The sequence below is a fragment of the Colius striatus genome, chromosome 8, assembly GCF_028858725.1.
Source record: "Colius striatus isolate bColStr4 chromosome 8, bColStr4.1.hap1, whole genome shotgun sequence".
Taxonomy (NCBI): Eukaryota; Metazoa; Chordata; class Aves; order Coliiformes; family Coliidae; genus Colius; species Colius striatus.
In genome coordinates this window covers 36,148,375-36,172,224 of record NC_084766.1, presented here as the reverse complement: position 1 = coordinate 36,172,224, position 23,850 = coordinate 36,148,375, and the positions used below count along the sequence as shown (strand labels likewise).

At 42.0% G+C, this 23,850-nt stretch overlaps 1 protein-coding gene across 1 annotated transcript in view; it reads left to right on the top strand.

The window, feature by feature from the left end:
- ADAM12 (ADAM metallopeptidase domain 12) overlaps positions 1–23,850 on the top strand; it is a 169,634-nt gene that overhangs the window by 104,574 nt on the left and 41,210 nt on the right. Inside the window, exons 6-11 of the mRNA XM_062001149.1 lie at positions 7,214–7,397; positions 12,244–12,309; positions 13,180–13,251; positions 14,909–15,078; positions 16,262–16,346; positions 21,514–21,662. Coding sequence (XP_061857133.1) covers positions 7,214–7,397; positions 12,244–12,309; positions 13,180–13,251; positions 14,909–15,078; positions 16,262–16,346; positions 21,514–21,662 — 726 coding nt within the window. The remainder of the gene's footprint in view (positions 1–7,213; positions 7,398–12,243; positions 12,310–13,179; positions 13,252–14,908; positions 15,079–16,261; positions 16,347–21,513; positions 21,663–23,850) is intronic.

The window sequence follows — 23,850 nt, the reverse complement described above, 5'->3', positions numbered from 1 at the left end:
GGTGGAGGTATGACAAAGTCAAGTTGTTTCCTTCCTGTCCTCAGGAAATACCCTTCTGTTCATGGAGCTCACAGGCTCTTCAAGTCTTTTAGGAAATCATTTTGGCCTGTAGCCACCACACACATCTTCTGTGATAAATCAGTGGAGACTGGATGGGTTTTTTTCCCTTCTTGCTGCATTCTAGTGCAGAACCTAGCACATACCAAAAAGTGCAGCCCGAGGGAAGAGCACAACCTTCATGGTCCAGGGGCTGACAGAGGGCGCTGGCACAGGGACCTGCAGCTAGAATGGCACCTGCAGTGGTCTCTGTGGTGAGGGAGAGCTTGAGAGGCCTCAGAAATGCCTCTGTAGTGTAAGGATCCAAATTTCACAGGAAACCTTTTCTTTCTGAAACACCAACATGCCCTTGAAAAGCTTAAGAATCACTCAGAGCTACCCAATGGCTACCCAATGGTAGTGATGGGGGTAAGCCAGTCATTTTTAATGCAGTTGCACAGTTATGCTCCACGTGGCTCCCAGTGCTAGAGCCAGCCATTTGTCAGGTGCTCTGGCTGAACTCACTGCATCCCAGACACAGTCAGCTGAAAGGGGCTTTAAATATGACACTCCAGACATCGATTAGTTAGAGAAGGAATGGAAGTGGGAAGAAAGAATAAATTCCTGATGACTCCTCAAGCATTATTTCCCCACAGAAGGGGAGAATTCATCCAAAAAAGAGGTTAAGAGAAAATCCCAGCTGAGCAAAGCACTGTTCTGGATGTGTGCCTTCTTTCTCTGTACATTCTGAAGAGCTTTTAGTTCATCTAAACATCTCACATGGTTTGTAAGTTACCTGACCGTGAAACTACTGGAGATTTTTGAGCTTAATGTTAGAACACATCCAGCTCCTGGGATTTCATAGCTCCTGTAGTCTCTGTGTTCAAGCAGGGAGCAGTTCCTGAATCATGAGCATCTCTGTGATCTGAGAGGAACACTATCTGCACTCTTTGACAATTGAGTGCATCCTGTCCCGGGGTGCACAGGAATCCCCTGAGCATCACTGCTACTGCTGAGACAAGTGTGACAGATAATCTGTCCCTAGCTCTGTTTGAACCTGCCTCTTCTCCATCAAGTCTGTGTCTGACAGCAGATAATGTAAACAATAATTAGCACCACCTCCCCACCCCCCAAACCCTCCAAAATACCCCAAAACTAACCATATTTTTATACCTTTTGTGAGTTTGAAAAGCATCCTGTGAGACTTCATGCAATGTGCAAGGCTGAATCAAACCTTCTTTTACTGTTACAGCATTTGCTGCACAGTGCTATAAAATATGCTCACTAAATTGTCACTGATGCCAAAGTCTCTTTTCTTCCTCATTTTTCTCTGCTTTCCTTGCTCTGCCTTGTCACCCTCCCAGTTGAGCTCACATGTGACACTTTCTTTGATAACACAATTACTGTTTCTTGCAACCCAAATGCTGGACATGAAATTGCATTATCACTTCTGATTCAAGTAACTCCTTGCTTAAATTCCAAGCATCAAAGTTGCAGACCAATATGCATTCACTCTGGACAAATCTGTCTTGTGCTGAGAGAGGATTAATTGTGTGCTGCAGTAGTCTCTGGGTATGACTACATTTTAAATGCTGTGCTATAGAATGTATTTTCAGGTTAATGAAAGGCACTGGCTGGAATAAAACCTCTGTGACTAATGACCTGTCTGTATGAGAACACCTCCGCCACTATTGTAACATGTAAAACTAATAATGCTACTGCTTTAACCTTCCTTTGAGATGCTGCCCTTTGTTGATTTGGGTCAGACTTGTTATTTTAATGGAATCCTGATGTGTAGTATAGTAGGATAACAGTATTTGGGTCTTGTGTGATGCTTTTCATCAATAGATAATTATTGTGCATGCTTACTAAAATTTACCCATTTTAAAGGTGGGGAACTGATGCAGAAAGAGGTGAATTGCCTGTCAAAGCCAGCCCAGGGGCAGTGATGGAAACAGGAGTACTTCTGCCCCTGGAGTCCAGCTCCCATTCTCTGTGTTTTCCCCTCCTTTAAATAATGGCCAGACCATTTGGAAGATACCTACAGATCACCAAGCCCATTAGAAATATGGTCACTGGATCATCTTGTTCATTTATCCCAACAGTATTCATCTGCAACTTAGTAAAATAGACTAAAAGTGACGTTTTTATTCACTTTGGATTTTTCGTCTCCTTTTGTTTGTTTGTCTGCTTATTTACCTGGGATAATTTGTTATACAAAATCCTGAGAACATAGAATGTATAAGAAAGGATAGATAAGAATGCCCTATGGCTGTATGAGTCACCTCCTGATGCCATGCAGGAACACTGCAGCAAGCAACTGCTCTACCTCCATCAATGCACCATGAGAACAACAGTCCAGGCCCACAAGGCTCCAGTTCTGTTATTTATTCACCTAAAACTCTCACTGGAATCAGTGATACAGCTGTGGGATCAGAGCCTTTACTTTTGAAGCTGTAGCACTGTTTGTGAAATGAAGGTCCTGTAGGTGTTCAGGTGGCATGTGAGTACTGCACAGTCTTTGGCTGTGTCTGCGGGCACAGACACACTGAATGTATGTGGTGTGTAAGCATGACACTCCTCTACAGTCTAATTAATGTCTTACAAACTGGAAACCTCTACATTCCTCTTCTAGTGCTAACAGGGCTTGTTATTATTATTGTTTAGAACCGAGTTTAACGTTGAGCTTCATTGAAACCAAATGTTTAATTGCATTTATGGGTATCAGATTTATTGATTTACTTCACTTTCCCTGTGTAGTGCAGCAGAATAATGTATGAGTTCCATATAATGCCGTCCCAGCCAAGTTTTAATTCAGCATCACAATTTCTCAGACAAGTATGCATTGATGGTTTACATTGGCAGGGCCTTTGCTTCTGCTGACAACTTGGAAAAGAAAAATCCCATTTATATTTTGAGATTTCCTAAAGCCTGTTGATTTATGAACCATAAATGGCCTCGCATTAGGTTTTAGTTTGGAGGGTTTTTTTAAAGAGAAAGCATAAATCACACCTTACTGTATTGACAGTTAAACAGTGGAATTATTCCATCAAACTGTGTTTCTCTAATTGAGAGATTCCTGGCAAGTTCAACAGCAATTGATAACAAATTATGTCAGTAGTGGTTTAATTTCTTCTTCTTTGAGATAGAGCTCTCCTAGACCATAGGCTATCTCAGATGCACATACCCCATATGGCATATAGTGGCACACAGCAGGCAAATACCACTGTGTCATTCTCATCTAGAGCTGATTAGCAGCAATGTGCATGGGGGTTATTAGCAGCAATGTGCATGGGGGTTATTTGGTGCTGACCACCCGACATGAGCAGGATTCAAACCCTGTTGAGAGGTCGAGTGAAATAATAGCTCAGGCTCAAGACCACACTGAAGCTGCTTCCAGTTGGCTTGGAGCCTGTGAGCTGATGTCTGGACATGCTGTATGGTGTAGAGTTTTTTCCTCTCCTTCTCTGCTACCAGTGATGAAAAGCACAGCTTTAGGTAAAGTTTGGAGTGTCTCTTCTCTTTTCTGCATGGCTCATTTGCCAGATCTTTCTGACATCCCATCATCAATGTGGTTGACAATGGGGGACAACCACGGATGCCATGAATTAGATAACTGGAGATAAAATATTGTCTACTATCTAATGTGTTTTTCCCAGATATTTATAATCTTGGAAATTCTGGTAGTCTTTTGTCTGACAGAGTTAATGGTAAAAGTCACACAGATTTCAGTAGAAGTTGGTCTTAAAGGATAGCCACTTCTTGAATTGCTCAAATCCTTTGGGACCTCCTTGTATCATTTTTGGTTGGGGATCTGTAGTTTAATATACTAACTGCCACATTGGTAAACATTATCTTATTTGACATTTATCCCTCCTGAAAAATGGAAAAGTTGAACCATCTTGTTGTTCAGGGAACACAGGCTGACTCAGGAGTGTGGGAGAACCATGTCCAAGTGGGAGACACAGAAATGCTGTAGGAGTTATAGAGACTTTTATGAAACTCCTGACAAAAGTGGAAGGAAAAGGGAGTTATGGATTTATTTTATTAGCATCAAATTTGTAGTACTGAATGACTGGAAGGGATTGTTCATCTAATTCTGCCATACCAAAAAGAGAGAAAGAAACCATAGCTTTTGGCTCGTTACATTTTTAAGGTACTGTGCTTGGCACTGATCAGTGGCAGGAAAAAACAATTGTAGGGAAAGAAAATTAGTCAAAAACCAGAGAGTTGGCCAAGAAAATTCATATTTGATACTTATTATCGTATTACAGATGGTCACAAGCCAAGTGCTGATGCCCTGCAGGCAGCACTCAAAGGATAAGTGTGCATTAATGACAAGTATCTTTTCCTTTATGCCAAATCTGCAGGGTTTTTTACCTTGGGACTGCTTCATATGCAAAGGTGGAAGTGTTGTTAAAGGCTCACACCATCACTTGGGATGAGAGCCTCAGGGGAAAGCGGAATGGGCCAGCCTGTCACTGGCATGCTCAGTAGGAAACTGAATCACTCTGGTATCTGGCCATTTGTCTATATCCTCTGCAACTAAATGAAATGAGGGGTAAAGAAATGGTTATTTAGGTAATTTAGTCAGTATGTGGGGATACAAGGGGTACATTGGAAAGCTGGCATTGATGTGGCATGTTTTGGCTATGAACTCGTGAAAAGAATCTGGCTTTAAAAAGAAGTGAGCACTTCCCTCAGGAAAACGATTCCACTGAGTCTCTCCCTTTCTAGTGTAAATCATTACAGAAAATTAACAAGTCTATGGTTTTTAAGTTCTAAGCAGGATAAAGTTTACAAGTAAAACCATTCATGGTCTGATCTTGGTTTGAGTTGTTGGCAAAGGGAGATGGTCAGGCTGTCCCACTTCAAACAGTGACTGATGGACTTCTGCCTCCATTATTGGTTTTCCAGCTGCCTCCAAAACAAAAAGATAGATGACACAAGGGAAAGACAGCAATCCTTATTTGATTGTGCTGATTACAGAGTTGCTGATTAGCAGAGTAAAGGGAATATGTTGTCCTAATTTCCTAAATTCTTCAAGGAATAAGGCAGACCTGAAAATAGAGAACTGTAAGGTGTGAGGTTGCTCAAACGATGGGGTGACCTGCTCGGGGGTCTCCCACGTCATGCATGCGACATTGTACCCTGCCTGCAGCTGCAAGGGTTGGTGTGGTACATCAGCCCTGCTTCTCCAACTGTGATCTGTCATACACAGCATGTCTGTGCAATGGATAAATGATATCTCTTACCTGATTTGCCAAGGGTACTGGGGAAGCTGCAAAGGAATTATCAGACACTGGTTCTTGGTTCAGAACAGTAAAGGAGGCTCCTGCAAATGCTGCCACACTGCCTTTAGTATCATAGGTTTATAGAGTCATAGAATGAGTTTGGGTTCAAAGGGACCTTTAAAGGTCATCTAGTCTAGTCCTTTTTCTCTTTGGCTTCTAGCTGTTCTAGTTAGTGAAATGGGCAACTGTTGGCTTGGCTCAACTAATGCTAGTGGTGTCTTGTAGCAAAAGTCAGCTTGGACTAAACATTGCAGTTCACTGGTTAGGAGGCTGATGGCTTTGAGTTTCTCCATCATATCTTGCTAAGAATAGAATAGCTAGGGCAGCTTTTTCCTAAAAATTTTACTTTATCTTTTTAAATCAGTCTTTGTGGTGTCAATAACCTGCTTCTGGGTCCTTCCCCCTTTTTCCTTCCTTTCCTTTTTTTTATTAGCTTTCTGCAGAAGAATTATATGGAAACCCATATCAGTCTCACAAAGGTCGTAATATCTTCCCTTTTTTGCAGTACAGACAGAAATATAAAGAGCAGAAAGTTTCTATAGACCAAAAAAGACACACTAATAAAATACAGACAGCTTTAGGCTGAGAAATGACTGCTGTTTAATAGCAGATATAGACCGTGTAGAGCAGTTTGGAGAAGGAACTGGGGAAGAATTCCTTTGCCAAATAAAAGTTCCATGGAATTCCAGGTAAGCAGATTGTTATTATTGCTGCTGAACCTTTGCCAGTAGTTAGGGATTAATGCCTTCACAATTTAAAGACAGGGAAGAAGCCAGTAATGCAGTGCACTGTTCAGTCTGGTGTCTAATTGACAAATGTTTACAACACTCCGTAAGCTTATCCCTAGTTTAGAAAAGAGAAATGGATTTTAAAGGGTGCCTTTCTCTGGTAACACAGCTTCTCAGCTCCACTTTATGCCATGCCAGTCCTGATGCACAATAGAGCAATCATCTTTCTCTCTGGTCCTACAGTTGCAGTTATGGTTCCTAATTCCAGTGGTATTATTGGAAATTGTCCTACTTTATGCCATAGAGTAACAGAAATCCTATTGCAGCCCTTGCAGCCCCATACCACCCTGCCTGCATTTCCTGTGCTGAGCTGAAAGAGCAGCCTTATCATACAATCATAGAATGGCAAGGGTTGGAAGGGACCTTTAGAGATCATCCAGTCCAACCCCCCTGCAGAAGCAGGGTCACCTAGATCATGCCAGCAACTTCCTCAGCAGGAGGAACTGCTGGACAGTCTTTGGGATCCTCAGAGAGCAGAGGGCATAGCTGTAAAAGTTATCATTTTGGGTGGTAAAATGAGTTAACCAGGAATCCACTGGTTAATATGCCTCAGCTTCATTCTGCTGCCCCACTGTGCAGCATTTAATAATCCCTTTTGATACTGCAATGCCTCTTTCATCTGGCAGAACTGATGCTTGCATCAGCACTTGGTTTAAAAGGTGTAATGCACGGTGTGGATTGCAATGAATACTTTTAACTCTGTACCTTTTCTTACAAAAGCATTTCACTATGCTTTTGTTCATTGCTGTTTGCCAGGGGTCCTCAGAAGCACACACATGGTGCCTGCACTCAGCAGTGCCAATGCATCACTGGGAGAATGGAAAGCACCTAAAACAGAAATATCATTTTGCTCTACAGAACAACACGTCAGAGGAGGAAGTTTTCTCTGAGCCATTGCTTCATTTAAAGTGTAGTGTGCTGCAATGACAAACACACAGCTTTGATGTTTCCTTCTCCACTCAACCGTGACTTTGTAAATCAGCATTTTTCTTTCTCACACTCTGTCATTATTAAAAGCTGTTGTAACTTTGGTGTAGACAAACATACATTAGCTCTTGAAAACCACACATCTTAGTCTGTTCTCTTCTGTTACAGGGGAATTATTGTATTTGAAAACAAAAGCTACATTCTGGAGCCATTAGAAGGTGCTACGAGTGAACACAAGATCTACCGAGCAGAGAACTTGAAAATAGCCCCAGGGTCTTGTGGCCATCGGCTGGACATCTCTGCCATGAGAGCTGATGGCAGTGACACATCACATCATTCTCAAGCTGGCAGGGTAGGTGGATGATGTGCTTTTACATTTCATGTTTGCTTAGTCCATATCTGGTAGCATTTCCATATTCCTGCCTTTGTTATAGAGTCCATACTTAGGTAAACATTAAACCATATTCTCAATGTCATGTGCCTAAGTGCATGCTTCAGATTAAGCAGTGATTTCCATGATGTGCTGAGGCTTTGTTACTTCTTGATCCTGCACGTTTAACTTGCTTTTCACTTTCTTTTTGGTAATGAGACGGCACAGAAAAGTTTATGCCTTCACATTATGGTAAGATAGATTCAGCAGTATTTCAAGATCCAATAAGAACACTGAGCAATGCCTGGAAAAGTTCTTACCTACCCAAGATGGGAGAGAACTTCCCTAGTCCTGTTGTCAGCAGGAGCAGGAAGCTGATCATTCCCCTGAACTCAGCTTTGGTGAGGCTGCACTTCCAATACTGTGTTCAGTGTTGGGCTCCTCTCTACAAGAAGGACATTGAGGTGCTGGAGAGGATCCAAAGGCTGGGCTCCCAAGCTAGGAAAGGATTTGGAGCACATCTCAGATGAGGAATGGCTGATGGACCAGGGACTGTTTAGCCTGGAGAAAAGAAGGCTCAGGAGACCTTCACCCTCTCTACAACTACCTGAAATGAAGCTGTAGCTAGGCAGGGGTCGGTCTATTCTCTTAGTAATAAGCAATAGAACAGGAGGAAACAGCCTCAAGTTGCACCAGGGAGGTTCAGGTTGGATGTGAGGAGGAATGTCTTTGCTGCAAGGGCTGTCAGGCTGCCCAGGGAGGTGCTGGAGTCACCATCCCTGGAGGGGTTTCAGAGACGGGTGGGTGTTGCACTGAGGGAAATGGTCTAGTGGTTGATAGGGCTGGGACAAAGGCTGCACTCCATGAGCTTAAAGGTCTCTTCCAGCTGAAACCATTCCATGATTCTATGAGAACATGGTAGCTCTGATGCTTTGCTAATATCAGACTTTGAACCTTTGCATTCTGGTAGGAAAGTATCTTATGCAGACAAAACAAATCCTTACCATGGATTATTGTAGTGGGGTTTATGTGGTAAGAAACATATTTGCTGTGAGATGCAACTCACTAATAGAAACTGCAAAAAATTAAATGAGCTAAAAAGCAGGGAGAGGAAATTCTGTCATATGTCGACCTGCATATTGCAACCTGATCTAGTTCTGCAGGGGGGTTGGACTGGATGATCTCTAAAGGTCCCTTCCAACCCCCACCATTCTATGATTCTATGATTTTATGATATTGGATGAGGGTTGTAGAAAAGACTGGTCTAGGTGTTCAGAAATTATACAAACCTGCCCTCTGCATTCATTAAAGGTCACATATTGGGATTTATGCCTCCATGTACTACTGAGCTTTTACATCAGGTTAATTGTTAAGGGAAACAACTTAAATGGCATCCCTAGATATTATTGATGTAGTGGAATTAAGTTATTTTACATCTTAGTAATGTTAGGCATTCCATCTGATGCATTAGCCTTTGCATGTACCCTTTCATGAACCAATTGTGTTGCTAAAAACGTGTGTAGGCTGAAAGCACAGAAAAGTACTTTTCACAACTTCATTAAGGTTTCCACAAAGTCTTTGTGACTTTCGACTGAATTTCACTGAAGTAATCAATGTAACACCAGGAAACTGAAATAAAAAGGGTGCATACAAGTAGCTGATACAATCAAAGCAATTTTGCTGTTGACCTCGTGGTTCTCACATTTTGTTGATGGCTTCAGCTACGTGTCAGAATCCACCTTAACTATCTGAAAAACATTTTTGCTGTGGTTCAATGGATATAATTAGAAAAGCTGTCAACAGTGCCATCATATGGATAGGTACATTAGGTGTAATGAGGATGCTGGATACGCTTCTGATGTATGAATTTGGAAAGTTGGCAAATGTAAGGTGTGGAGCGAGTTTTCACATTTCAATGTTGTCATCAGCTAAGCAGACTGTCAGGGCATACTGAATAAAGATGACCTGCAAAGTGTGGAGACATAAGGCTGCTCCAAACCACACTGAGTGACAAAAGTGAGCACAAATCAAGTTCCAGGGCATGATGAAAATTTTTGGTGTCTTGACAGGTTGAGGAGGATCTTTTTGTTTGGGTTTTTTTCCCCTTGACCCTTTACTCAGCTACCTAGAGCTGAAATGTGAGATGAGTATATCATAGACTAACCTTTGGGTGAGACTTAAATACAGATAGATAAAGGGGCAGACAGTAGACTCACCTTCCCATGAGCACTCAATAGAGCAAGTCAGGTACTGTAGCAAGTGTGTGCAGACCCGTTTTGCCCCATTGGAGCTGAGACTCTATAAATACTGGGTCATTTCATAACTCAGTGGACCCTCAAATTACAGCAGGTATTGTGCTTTCCAGTTGAGCTCCATTGAGATAGCATCCCACAGAACACAAGCCTGATGTTTAAGACAGCCCCTACAGTATTCCTTTCTCTCTGTAGTCACACAAACAAAAGTCATTTTGGTGGTGCTGCTGGACCACAGATCAGGCAGGAGAGCTGTTCATGGCAAGTGGATCACAGAGATAGGCTGCAACCTTGCACTGTAAATCCAAAGCATGCCAGTTCCCAGTCAAGGGAGAATGAGGAAGGGCTACATCAGCATGGGACAGCAGTTTTGTGATATGATCAGGGGTGGTAAGAAGCAGGGGAAAAGACAAAAGTCAGGAGAAAAAGACAAATTGTCTTCCATCATGTTTATCTCCGTGGCTGTATTATTCCCTCTTTGTTTTAATTCTGAAGGATTAAGTCAGGCAATGGATTGTGCATTGATGCAGTTGGCTGCCCAAAGCAAGCTGAAAGAAGTCATAATTAGGTATATTTGAGAAATAAATATTGCATCCAAGGAATGCACACAGCCTTTGGGCAAATCACAGCAATGGATTCGTTATGCAAGTCAGTCACCAGAGATTTACATGGTCATACCCAGCTAGCCAATTTCTCTCAGGCTAGCTCTCTCCAGTCCATTTTACTCTTGGGAAAAAGTAAATGGCTTAAAATGGTCCATGTGACTGAGCTCTTATTTCTTTGTACCTGGATTTTCATGTCATGTCTTTTACTGTTCATTTGGAAGAAGACTTGGGGGTACAGCTCTGATCAGGACTGCATAATACATTTCAGGCTTCCCTTAAGCCTTTAGTGTCTCAGAGATCAATTCCATCACTAACATCTCATATGTTTTGCAGGGAGGTAAAATGCAAACAGTGCCAGAGCACTGTGGTTTCCACTGAAGTCTACTGAGACATGGCAGGCCCTTTGTCTTGCATTTGATGCAGCAGCAGGGACTTACTGACTCCTTGGTGTCACCAGGCACTGCTGATGGCAGATGAGGCATGGGCATGTGTGCCAAGCTTGTGCACGCACCTTGACCCTATGGTGGTGACTGCTGCCTCCAGTAAAGCACAAGAAAGTGTCAGAGAACATCAATGCCAGGAGAAGTTGTTAGAATATCTAGCTGAGCTCATTTGCCAGTCCTCCTAATAAGTGCAATCCTGGGAAGTGTTTGTGTCACTGGTGTTTAGTTCATTAGCAATAGGTTTTACTGCCCTCTCAGATCATAAATACTATCCAAATGGGACTCAATTGTTTTGTAGTTATTGTAGTTTGAAGGCTGTGTAATGAGTAAATATGAGTTTGAAAGTCAGAATTACTAAAGGTTGCATCTGTCACTCTCCTCTAAAACACAGCGCTGCTTGCAAAACATGCAGAAACCTTACTCTGTAGATAACAAAGAGGATTGCTTTGGTAGTGTGAAGAAAGCTTTGGGAAATTTGGCTGGAAGGTGAAGTCCAGCACTGACTTAGCTTAAGGGATAATGCAGTTTGCCTTGGAACAGCTTGCTTTGGACAGCTTTAGTCATGTTTTAGGTTACAGAGCATTGGTTTAGTTCAAGACATCGTGGTCATTAGTAGGTCATACATCTGCTTAAGCTTCTTAAGTTCTGGCATGAAGATCAGATATACTGCTGAGCCCTCTTTTCCCTAGCTCTTATTCCAGAAACAAGGGATGAATGATAGAATAGCTGCTCAGCTGCTGTAAATCACAGCACTTTTACAGGCACTAATAGGTCACTTAAATTTAGGGTAGCAGAGGAGCTGTGTTATGATCAGCACTACTACAAATTCTTCAGCCATCTTTTTGCAGCTAAGCATTATAACTCCTTTGGATCTGCATTTAGAACTGCAAATAGAATGACCAGTTGTTTTATATCAATTTACAGATACAAAATTAAAGGTATGCCTTCCATTTTCAGAGTAATTGTTTGCTTCCTCAGACACTGACAGTTCACTCCATTTTTTGTTCTTGGGTTCTTCTTTCTACATAATTTACCAGTTAACCACTTGATCTCTTCTCTGCTTCACTCAATATCCCTTTATCTCTTATTTTTTCTTAGTAGCCAGTTTGTGTATTGTGTGAAATATTTGCTAAAAGCCATCTCATCATTTCTTTAACTGTGTCTTGGAAATAGCAAAGGTCTTTCTACTAGATATTATGTTCTCCTGTGAGGATGGATAACTCAAACATTTCAACTGCAGAAAGCTGAAAGGTTGAGAGAGACTTTGTACCATTTTCCTGCTTGCTGTGATCAAATGCTGGGTGGGGGTTTTGTAAGTACCACAGAGACTATTTTGGTTGTAGCAGATAAAAGGAAAACTTCCATGAGGAGAGGGAATACAATAAAAATGTGTATGTAGTGAAACCTTTGGAAGTCTGAGATGTTGTGCATCTCTTCTTGAAAGCACTTTGTTGGGCTGAGGCAGAGCTAATTCCAAGGTTCACTTATTGCAAGAACAGAACCCTATTTTAATCTTTTTTTTTGGCAGCACAAGAGGGAGACTCTGAAGACAACAAAGTATGTGGAGCTTGTTATTGTGGCAGATAATCGGGAGGTAAGAAACTCGAAACTAAGAAGTTAGGGGAAGCATGGGTGGGAACCAGGTAGCTCAGTTCAGCCACTGTGGTATTGTGAGGAATGTACTTCAGACAGGAGTATGATGGCTTTCCAAAGTAAAGCTTCTTCCCTAATTGGGCCTGAGCAATAGAAGACACCATTAAGACAGGACAGCACTGATTGTCAGTTGTGAAGTTTGTTGCAATACTTGCTAAGGAAATTGGCTCTCAAATAACTGGGATATCTGCCAGTAGTTGAAGAGGAAGCAAACACCAATTCACTGCTTGAGATCTTGAGCTAGTTAAGTCTTCAGTGCCATTGACTCTGCCCTCAGCGGGACCATCACTGTTTGAAAGACATGGTAGGATCCTGCGCTTGCTTTTGAAGCTGTGCCTCACCATCACATTACATGAAGTCCGACTGCTTTCCTGATGGTTTACAAAGAGAGCTTCAAAGTGAGTTATCAGCAATGTTCCAATGAGTTGAACAGCAACCAAAGATCTAAATCTTGGTTTGAATTATTTTGCTGCTTGCTTTTGGTTTTTATCTCCATTAACACTGCTGGTTGGGAATTGCTGTGCTGCAAGAGCCAAGACAGAAGAGCCTTTTCTTTTCCACAAAACATACATTCCCTGTGTAAGACTTGGGGGGTTTTAAATCTTTTTGTGAGAAGCAAAAGCCTATTCCATGGCCTGTGCTTGTTGTGAGGCAGAGTGTGGTCTCATGAAGTTGACAGGAGGCTGTTGATGGCCTTTGGTAGCACTGTGTAATTCCCAGACACCACTGACCACGCTGGCAGAGCGAGATGGCTCCTGGGGGCAAACTCTGATATTTGTGCCATTGGTACAGTGACCATTTACTTTTCAAGTTTCAGAGACAAGGCAAGGATGTGGAGAAAATCAAGCAGAGGCTGATAGAAATTGCAAACTATGTTGATAAGGTAAGAACATGAACATTATTTCACCTTTTTCCAAACTCACAGCGTGTTGTGAAGGACATTGCTGTGAAACCTGTGTTTCTTCTACTAGCAAGTTAACAAAGCCACCATGCTCAGATCAACACCTTTCTCAGCCTTTGCCACAAGTTCTTATCCACCCATCTTTTCAAGGAGCTAACCTAGCTGCTTTCCCAATACTTGAAGTATTTCAGAGCAATGCTTCTCTCCAACCAGTAAAACAAAGAAAGTAAACTTCAACCTTTGGTATGCATTCCATGTCTCTGTGGCAGCACTGTTCCTAGGGAAACACACACTTTAGCCCTAGGATTTTATGCACCTGGGAAGAGAGCAGCGAGAGTCACACAGAGAACAGCCCATGGAAAAAGGATTATTTTGAGGAGGACTTTGGAGAACAAAATCCATTGCAGCAGCAAGGGATGGTCCAACTGTAAGGCCAGCAAAGGGCGTATGAAGACACAGTCAGTAAGACATGTAGCACAAGAAAGTTGGCAGAATTAAAAGCTGCAGTGCTTAAGGAAGCAGAGGTGGGTGGTTGAGTGAGAGCAATGAGTGAAAGCAATAAGAGACATACACTGGCTTTTTTATTTGGAATAATACCTTGACTACAAAGAATAAACACTAAGAGTCCTCTACAATATTTTTTGAACAAGATATAGTTTATTTCTGTTGTGTTGTTGAGTCCAGTAGTGAAATTATAACTGAGGGAATCTTAATTTAGCTGAGAAGTTATTAAGTGGTACTTCAAGGGCAATGACTCAGGGAGAAGCATTCTTGATTAAAAATAAGACACCTCTACTTCTTCCATAATTGTCTTGCTGACTTATTGCTGGAGGACAGGTGTTTATATGTTACCTGCTCAAATTTCATTTTGCATGTTATAATATATTATGTTTCCTGCTTAATTTATGCTCAGCAAATGCCAGCTTCATCCAAATGACTGTAGTGCATATAAACAAGGCAAAGAGCCCATATGTGCTCTTCTCAAACTGCCAGACAAATCTGGACTTGATCAATTCTTGAATCTTGACTCTTCCTTCACATTAGTCTAACGTTAGAATTGTTGTCTCTGCTCCATTGCTAATGCTGCTCCAGCTCTGCTCTTGGAGCAATGTTGCCACTTACCAGTGAGATAATAGTGCCATTAGCCCACAGTGCTCAAATCCCTAGTTTTTATCTGCTGTGAGCAAGATTTCATGACTCTGGCTGAATTTTCAGTTACTATTTTGAACCAAAACCATAGCACAGCATGACTGGCTCTACCTCTCGAATTGCATTGATGCTGGTGATGGAAGGTGGCCGTGGAGACATCTGCCATTGCAACAAGTCTGTGCAGAAGTCAAGGACATGTAAAAGGAGTTGCGGCATTTCATATTGAAGTAAGGCACCAAGCTTGTGTGTGACACAGAGAGGTAGCACATCTCTGGTATGCTTTATGGGTACTTAGCCAGGTCAGAACTTTTTCTGTAAGTCATGGAAATACTTGTCTGAGTCAATCCTGTCAAGTGTTTACTTTTGCCTTTGCAAAGAGCCTCTGCAAGGAAAGTTCATACACACATTAAGCTTCTGTTGAAATATCCCAATCCAATGTGGCCTTAAATGGGGTTGAGACACATGTTTCTATTTTTTCTTCTCTCCTTAGTTCTATAGGCCACTAAACATTCGAGTAGCCCTGGTTGGAGTGGAAGTATGGAATGACATGGATAAGTGCTCTATTTCTCAAGACCCTTTCACCAGCCTGCATGAGTTTCTGGACTGGAGAAAGCTAAAACTACTACCTCGTAAACCCCATGACAATGCCCAGCTGATAAGGTAGGCTTGGCACTGTATTTCATACCAGGCAGGATTCTGGTGCTTTGAGAATAGCTGTACTGAATTCTTCCCCAATTGCTAAATGCTTGGGAGGAACATCTGTGTTCCTGAGGGTACGTCCTTCCCCTCTGCAAACAGCAAACCTTAAAGCATTTGGCAAAGCCCTTCGGAGGATGCTTCAGATTAATTTCCTTCCACGGCTCTGCAGTAGCTCTGTTACTCCTAGGCCTTTCCTGAATACCACTCATGTAGATGTGTAGCAAGCTGGTAAGTACACAGGGTATGAATTCACAAGCAGTTTAAGCTGTTCTCAGTCCAAATTGATACCGCAAAAGGCAGTCCTGCCCTCATCCCAGACACAGGGCTGAGGGGACACTGTGTAGGGCCTGCTGGTTAGTAGAAAGACCTCAGGACTCTTTAAAATGCTGTCTAAATCAGACAATTCGTTTGCCTTGGTGACAATTTTGAAGTCACAAACTGCACAGGCATCTTTTACCCTGCTGCTGGTTCCTGGATTCAATTAATAAAGTAAAAGCACACTTAAAAAAAAAGGTTAAAAGAAACATCTCTTTCTTGACCCAGATACTGTTTTGATCAATGAGCCATTCCTTACATTGTGCAGGTAAACCTACCTGACCTCTCAGTAATTAAAAGGAGCTCTTTACTCATTACATAGGCATTCTTACATTATCTATGTAAGAATAAAGTGAGCCCTTCCAAACTGTCCCTCATGAGGTATTTGATTCCTCTCAGTCTATAATAACACTTTGTTTGGAATGATTACACTCTAGGCTGTGTATTTTAACGAGTAGCATCCAAACTTCTCACTGCATAAAAATAACTCTTCTTTGAGCTAGAGATATCATTTTTATCTGTGCATTTCTATTCCCAGCTTCAGTCAGGGGAGAAAAAAGAAGGGTCCTATTACAGCAGTAAGCACAAAGGATGGTGATCAAATAGATCTTTCTTGTAGCAGGGCTGCTGCCATTGTCAGTTCAGCAAGTCAGCATGACTAATAAATGCCTTTCATTGTTTTAAACCTGCAAGTGGCTGGAGCTGACACATTTGAAATGGGATCTTTGTGTGAGATTGGCAGAAATACAAGACTGGAAATAATAGCGTGGTATCTTGGCACTGAATGGTGATTCTGTGATTCTTCTTCTCCTTTCCCACCCTCCTGCAGCGGGGTGTACTTCCAAGGAACTACCATTGGCATGGCACCCATAATGAGCATGTGCACTGCAGAGCAGTCTGGAGGGGTCGTCATGGTAAGTGGCAAAAGCACGGGACTTGGAACTGGCCCAATTGGTGCAGAACATCAGCCCTGTTTTCAGTCTCAATGTTGCATGTACCCACATGCACATTGCTTGTACATGACAGTTTCCACAGTGAAAAAAATGAATATATTGCATTAAAATATGGCAGGAGCTCTTTGCAGGAATCCTCTACTCCTATTTAGCATTAAATGATGTGCTGAGGTGCTGTGAAGGATTTGAACCAGATGCATTTGTTATGCACTTGGGTTTACTAGTGTTACAGTCAGCAGTCTATCCTGAATCTTTTATTATATGTATTTTATTCTGCATTTACAGAGTTTTCTGTGTAAGGTCCTTATTTTGCACCCTTGCACAGTGGCTTTATGACGTTGCCAGACAATGAGAACAAACAATGGCAGCGTTTATTCTACCTGAGCCTCTCTCAAGCATACATTACTGGTAATGCTGCTGTTAGATGCTAGACATAGTGAAGAGAAAGTAAACATCTTAGCCCATTTCTGGAAGCAGTTCTGGAGTATTTTCTTTCTCTTTTTTTTTGTGCAGAAGTGAGGGAAGGAGTTTTACATTAACTAAGCTTTGCAATAGAAACACTTTCAATAAAACTAAATGTGGACTCCCAGAGCCTGCAGAACACTAGCAGGCTCAGCTGCTGACCTCAAAGCTCAACCCCAGAGCAGAAAACCTGGGAGCCTTAAAAACTTCTAGATAGTCTCTTGAGTTCAGCCTGCATGTGCTGAAAAACTTTGTTTCCTGCAGCTTTGTCAAGGCTTCCAGCACCTTACATGATGTGATGGTTCTCTCCAGCTCTACTGGACACCTAAGCTGCAGATCCTTGGATAAATACAGTGGGAGCTCAGGAACACACAACATACAGTGTTTGTGTCTTCTAAGCTTGGGGCTAACCCAGTGCCTGGGACACTAAGGCTTTTGCTTCAAGACAATTCATGTAGCAGAGTCAGCCCAGAGACACAGCCCCTTGAAGCTCCTGCATTTCCTTCCTTCTTAACTAGTGTCCAAGCTGAGGTTGGTCCACAGTGCAGGGCTCTTTTGAGATCTCTTGGAGAGGTGGATGAGATACCAAGCTGGGGTGATGTGTGCATTTGTGGAAGATGATGTGGAGACACGTCAGAGGGTTTAAGTGAGCAGTGAGGCTGGGGTATAAGGGTGGGAAAGAATCAAATCACATAATTTGGAGAAACTTATGTCAAAATTGTAGAAAAGATGAAGGCTTCAGTCTCTCAGTAGCTTTAGAAGCCAAGTCTCTAATTGGTGTTTGTTCCAGCTCTTCACTGAGTACCTGGGGGATAGGTACAAAAGGAAAGGGAGGAAAAGTGTGCACTTCCAAATCTTGGCAAAAGCATGTATGAGGCAGACAGTTCCATTGCATCCATCTCTCCCCCAGGCCAGCATTCACTGCTTTGGCTTTATCTGCAGTCAGAGATGCCCTTAATGATGACTTTTCTGTCCTTTGAATTTTTAGCATAAGCTTTAAAATATGCTACAGTGTGTTTTACTGCAAAGTCAGCCCTCTCTGCTCTGGAAACTGTCATTTTCAACAGAAACAACAACAAATATTTCATTGCAGTAACAAGAAAACAAGAATCAATGTTTATTTAAAGTGCTCTCAGTGCTCTGGCAGAGGAGAGACTGATTCATTTGTCCAGGAGAAACCCAGTGTCTGTGTGAATTGTGGCCAGGCTGCAGCTTCAGTTGTGCAGGGGAGTGTGATGTTTCCCAGAGACTCCCATCTCAGTGAATTGTAACTTTTGAGGTGCAAATTAACTCAAGGCTTGCACAGCATAGCTGGAAATGTTTTCCAGTTCTGTAAGCAAATCCTCAAAAAGGAGCCAAGTCTCAAACAAGCAAACACTCACCCTCAAAACCCAAATGGGCAGCTGCCTCACCTCCCCTCCCAGTTAACAAAGGCTAAGTCAGGTGTGTACAACAAAGAGATTTTATATGTAGCAGTACCTACAGAAGGAAGCTCTAAATCTGGAATATAGGCAAATAAAAGAATGAATAACTAGTAACTTGGGAGACTATAGCACTGAACCATCTCAACACTAGTCAGCTGAACATTTGGCCATCCTTATGACCCAGTGAACACCTTATCCATCTGGCACTCCACACCAAACCCTCCATACCAAACACCTCTCACTCTCAAACTGTTCTGAAAGAAGAGACAGTGGAGAGGTTACATGAAAAGTAACATTTGAATACAGAAACTGGAGTCATTCTTTTATGATCTGGTTTTCCAGACTGCTTTGACAGTCAGCTCTGCTACATGACCTGAATTCCTCTGTCATGCCTCTCTCAGAGCCTGCCCCTTTCTGTGGGGCTGGATTCTCTCAGTGGTGGTTGACATTCTGTCTCCTACTCACTTTAAGTGGTAAGAGCAGTTACCTGAGCATGAGAAGCTCTCGGTGTTTCACAGCATTGTAATTTATTGTACTGTGATAGATCTGTTGTGTTATAGAAAGGCCAAACAAAATCTGACATCCAAACAAGTCTTCGACACATGATTTGGCCTCCATTCTGTTTCAAAAGGCTGCCCCTTAAATTCATGGGTTGAGAAGTAAAATATTGCTGTGTTGCTGTAATGTCATGTGGTGTTCTCATGTCAAATTCCTGCTGACTGTAGTGAGAAGTTGGGCTAGAGGAGCAGGGTGGAACTGAGCCACTTGCATTTCAGTGAACAGCTTAAATGAAGTAAAAGTGTGTTTTAGGAAACTCGTTCCTCCAACTGAATGAAAGTGTGTGGAAGGTATAAGGATGGGGGCATTTGCCTGTTCTAGCTGTAGGTGCCAGTGTTTTATTAGCACAATTTGATCTGAGTCTCAGTGGAACGAAGCAGAGTTTGGCTGAAAGCAGCTGGGTGTTTTGTGCAACAGCTTATAATGTCTTAATAGTAGATGGCTGCTTATTCAGTGGTTGGGAAACTGTTTGGTAATGACTTTTACTGCTCAAGTTGACTTTAAAAGGCCCTGATGGAATAAATCAGTGTCACTTTGCTATTCATTTATTTAATCCTTGTGATATTTAAATGGTCTCAGTATCAAATGGGACATGTCACTGTTTGTTTTGATAATCTTCATTTATACTGTCTTCAAATAACCTCTTTTGCTGAGACATCACATTCCTTGTTTTAAAAACCATCTCTGGAAACTGATAAAATTGCATTCCAGTGTTTCTCAGCAAGTAATGAGAACCGCATGGGCTGCAATAATTGTTTGCCTAGTCAAGATCCAAATTACATTACAGATCATTTATTGCTCTAGGTCTGGAGTGGACTGGGTGAAGTCTTGTTTTTCTTTTTAATTGCCAGCTTTAGGGGTGTTCACATAAATATAATATCTGCTCAGCACTAGAAGACACAGATGGGTAGATGGACAGATGGATAGATGGACAGATGGATAGATAGATAGATAGACAAATAACAGCTGAGCTCAGTTTGTTGTCTGTCTAGGTAGCTCCAAGTTTAGAGGACTTTGTCTCTTGACCACATAGCCCTAATTTCAAGGCATCACTCCAACATGTCGCTGGTCAATTATGTTGAAGTAGTTCATTGGTTTTGTAATCCTGGATTGTTTTCCAGTTGAGTGGGAAGAGGTGCTCTTTTTATGACATCAGGTTTGATTACATTGAATTCTGTAAATATTTCATGAATTACCATGAATTCAATGCAAATCAAGCTGTATGTGACCAGTATCTAGGTGAGACATCTCCATATGTAGGCATTGTGCAGGAGTCTATATATTTGTGGCTACTACATATAATTTTTGCTGCATGGGTTTATCCTGTTGTTTCTTTCCCTAGAGCAGGTTTTACAGCTTCTATCAGCAAATAGACATCTCAAAACATAGCTGCACAAAAACTAGCTGTTATGTTGGTCACAAGTTTGTTATATTACAGTTTCAAAAGTCAGGAAAACCTGAGAAGAAATCCTTTGTTAAAAGATAACACTCTTTTCAGCTTATTCCAAAGGCAGGAGCGGTGTTTTCTTCTTTTCAGAGTTACTGTGGTCTCTTCTTTATTTTGTTCTCTGCTTGAAACGTTATTTACTAAAAATATTAGTACAGACAGACGAAAGGGAAACTCTTAAATCTACCTCAACTCATGTATTAAGGGCTTCATTAATATATAGCTAACGTTTTAGACAGTTTTACCTTTCACTTCTTTTTAGACTGAAGATTGGCTTAGATGCTGCAAAAGAGTTATTTAAATGGAATATATTCATATATGCTTTTAGAGCAGTCAGCTGTACACAGTAATTCCACTTACTGGCTGGTAAATAGTGGATCATGTGCATTTATATGATATGTTTGTGCCTTTAGGGAAAGCTTTCATATGAGCACAATGTAGGGGTTTTTTTGCCCCCTTGAGGAAAATGATCGATGTGGAAAAGTCTCTTATTTGCGGTTAAACCAAAACATCACTCTGATCAGCAGCCTGTAATCAGATCATACAGTGAATTTCTCTGAAGTAATTGTCCCAAAAATCAGCATTTCAATGAAGATTAATGTTAATATTTCGATTTGACGCACCACGTAGAATATTCATAGGCGTCAGTAAGAGGCCATTGAAGATTTTGACTTATTTTGTGTTTTCACTTTAAAAAGGAGGTTTTCAAAGGCACTTTTTTTCTTCTTACAAGGCTTGTGAAACCTTGGACTTTCTGATCTTAAAGAGACAGTTGGAAGAATGTTAAATAGACTGAGTAGAGTCTCTTGCTGATTTCCCTCCTGGCATGAAGAATCTTCTCACTTTTCTTTCATCCTCACTCATACTCACCCAAAAATAATTACCCTTTCCAGCACTTCACATCTGGGTGACTGTTTTCTACCATATCTCAGGAATTGGAGGGATTTATTGAGCAGGGGAATTTTAAGCCCTAAATAAACAGATGGCCCAGATATTCAAAGCTGCCCAATCATCTCAAATGTCTAATGCACTGGGCAAACTGGGTGGCCAAGATAGACAGGCTGTCCCAAAAGTTCCAGCCTGCCCTTAGTGTATGTGGATGAAATTGGATCCATTTAACAACAATGTAACTACACCTGGTAAGTTTATCAAACACTGCAAAAGATGGACCTGAGAGGGGGGATGTGGATTTTGAACTGTGTTTATATACTGACTAGTTCTTCTGGGTTTTTTTAAGGACCACTCAGAAAACCCACTAGGTGCAGCAGTCACACTGGCTCATGAGCTGGGACACAACTTTGGAATGAACCATGATACATTGGAGAGGGGCTGTAACTGCAAAGCATCTACTGATAAAGGGGGTTGCATCATGAACCCCTCTACTGGGTAAGTGCAAGGGTAAGCACCAGCAAGGTACAGTTACAGCACAAAATGTTCCCTTTCAATTTGTGTCTCAGGAACATTTAAAGGGCAAAAAAAGCAAAACCTTTCCAAAACCTGACAAATCTTCTCAGTTATCCCCCCTGAAGCTGAAACAATTAAACTTATCAGAGCATGACATGTGCCCTTGTGCCTTTGTTTTTCCATGTGACTTGTGTGAGAGACAAAAATGCTGTCAGCAACTGGTTAATTGTAAAAAGAACAAACCAGACTGCATTGCAAGTGTTGCATCAGAATTCCACCTTCTCCCATCTTGCTGAGTGTCAGTTGTAATAGGAAACGAGCAGCATCCCAAGGCCAAGACTAAAAAGGATGTGTAGGAAATAAAGTAATGCAGGAAATACATTCTTAGACTCTGTGTAAAGGCTTTGTCTTGTGCAGAGAAGGCTTTTAGTCTTGTACAAACTTTTGCACGTCCCCCCTTGTTCTAAGTGTGCAAATTAAATCTGCAAGGTCAGTGGGGTTAGGACTGTTCAGTGAGCAGAGAGAGGTCTTCCAAGAAAAGATGTGAGGCACTGTGAGAAATCAAGTCAGTGATTTCTCCCTGTTGAATGGTTCGTCTGCAGATGACAAAGGCCCTGTGTCAACAGAGAAGGCTGATGTTTTGGTAGATGCAAAAAGGACAGGCTCCATGACCAGGGGAACTGATTACAGGTTTCTTCTCTGTATTTTAAAGTACTGTTAGAAAGTGAATAATAGAATGAATGAGTTCTCTGTGTCCATATTCAGACAAGAACTGAAGGATTAATTTGAAGAGAGAGTAGATTTACCAAAGCTTTCTGATATTATGTGCTGGACTGGACTGCCTGCAGAATTGTTACTGCCTGTGACTGGAAGCTGGTAAGAACCAGTAGGACAAATATCTGTCAGCAGTGTCTTGTAGGTACAGCTGGATTTGCCTTAGGGCAAGAGGATGGTCTAGACAATCTTCTGATGTCTCTTCCAGCTCCAGCATTCTCTGTGTGTTTAAACTTCATTTATTGCTTAAAAAACGTCTTCTGGGAATTGTGATCAGCTCAACCTCTGCCTTGTCCAAGACTGCATGATTCTGGGAAAGAAGCAGAGTGATCTGGGAGAGGCCAGGGAGTGTTGGGCAGGATTGCTCCCTGCTGGTCAGCCTAACAGCAGCCTTGGCGTTCCTTCAAAGGCATGCTGTCACCCTCCTTCAAGGCAGAAAGAGGGATTCTGGCCAGAGGTCAAGCACAGCAAGTGAACAGACAAACAAAAGAAAGCTGTGTGTGTGGAGGAGGATGAGAGTGATTTGTACAGTTTGGAAAAGAAAAATAACTCGTCTCTTCGAAAACAATGGGTAGTAAATATCCATTTGGAAGTGCATTCTGCTGCACTTCAGTGCTCATAGGAACCCTGTGAAAACAAAGCAGAATTGGAAACAGGGCTCTGAGGTGAGGTGATGCTGATGAGCAGCGGGCAGCTGAGCTCTGAACTCCTGAGGGATGCATGCCAGCTTTAGCCATCTCAGCTGAGTTACTGCTTGAGCATCCAGTTACTCGACTTCTAGAAATAAACACAGGAGATGCCCACAAGGCAAAAAGTTCTGGACACTTTTTGAATTTATCTTGGGAAGATGTCTCTAGCATGGGATTAGATAACTCTTCCCTGGTTGTGTGTGACAACCAGAGTCCTTTGGGTGTCTCTGAAGCTGTGTTCTGTGCTGGACATACCAGCCCAGACACATAGCCCTGGGTTGGCTGAGAGCACGGACAGAAAGAGGTTGTTCCTGCTATGGGTATTCCCCAGATGTAAATCCAAGCAGCTCAGCTCACTTATGTTAGAGTTTCTGTCCCACCTTACAGGTTAAAGGCTGTGCTTCATTCAGCAGCACCATGCCCACCTCCAGCACTCCACAGGGCTGACAGTTTGGAGATTCACTTCTTGTGTAACACTTTCTTTGGGTTTTTAGCAAACTGCATATGCAAGTTGTGCCTGAGGAAGGGTTGTGACCTTCACTGCACTGAGGAGGCTGTTTTGTTTGCAGTGACTATTGATTTATAAATGGAAATTTTAACATCAGCTTTATAGCCTTAGGCTTTACCTTCATACCACACTGTCAGTCTGTACTAAGCATTCCAGGAGAATACTTTGTGCCTTCAGCCAAGCTGCACTTTACAGGTAG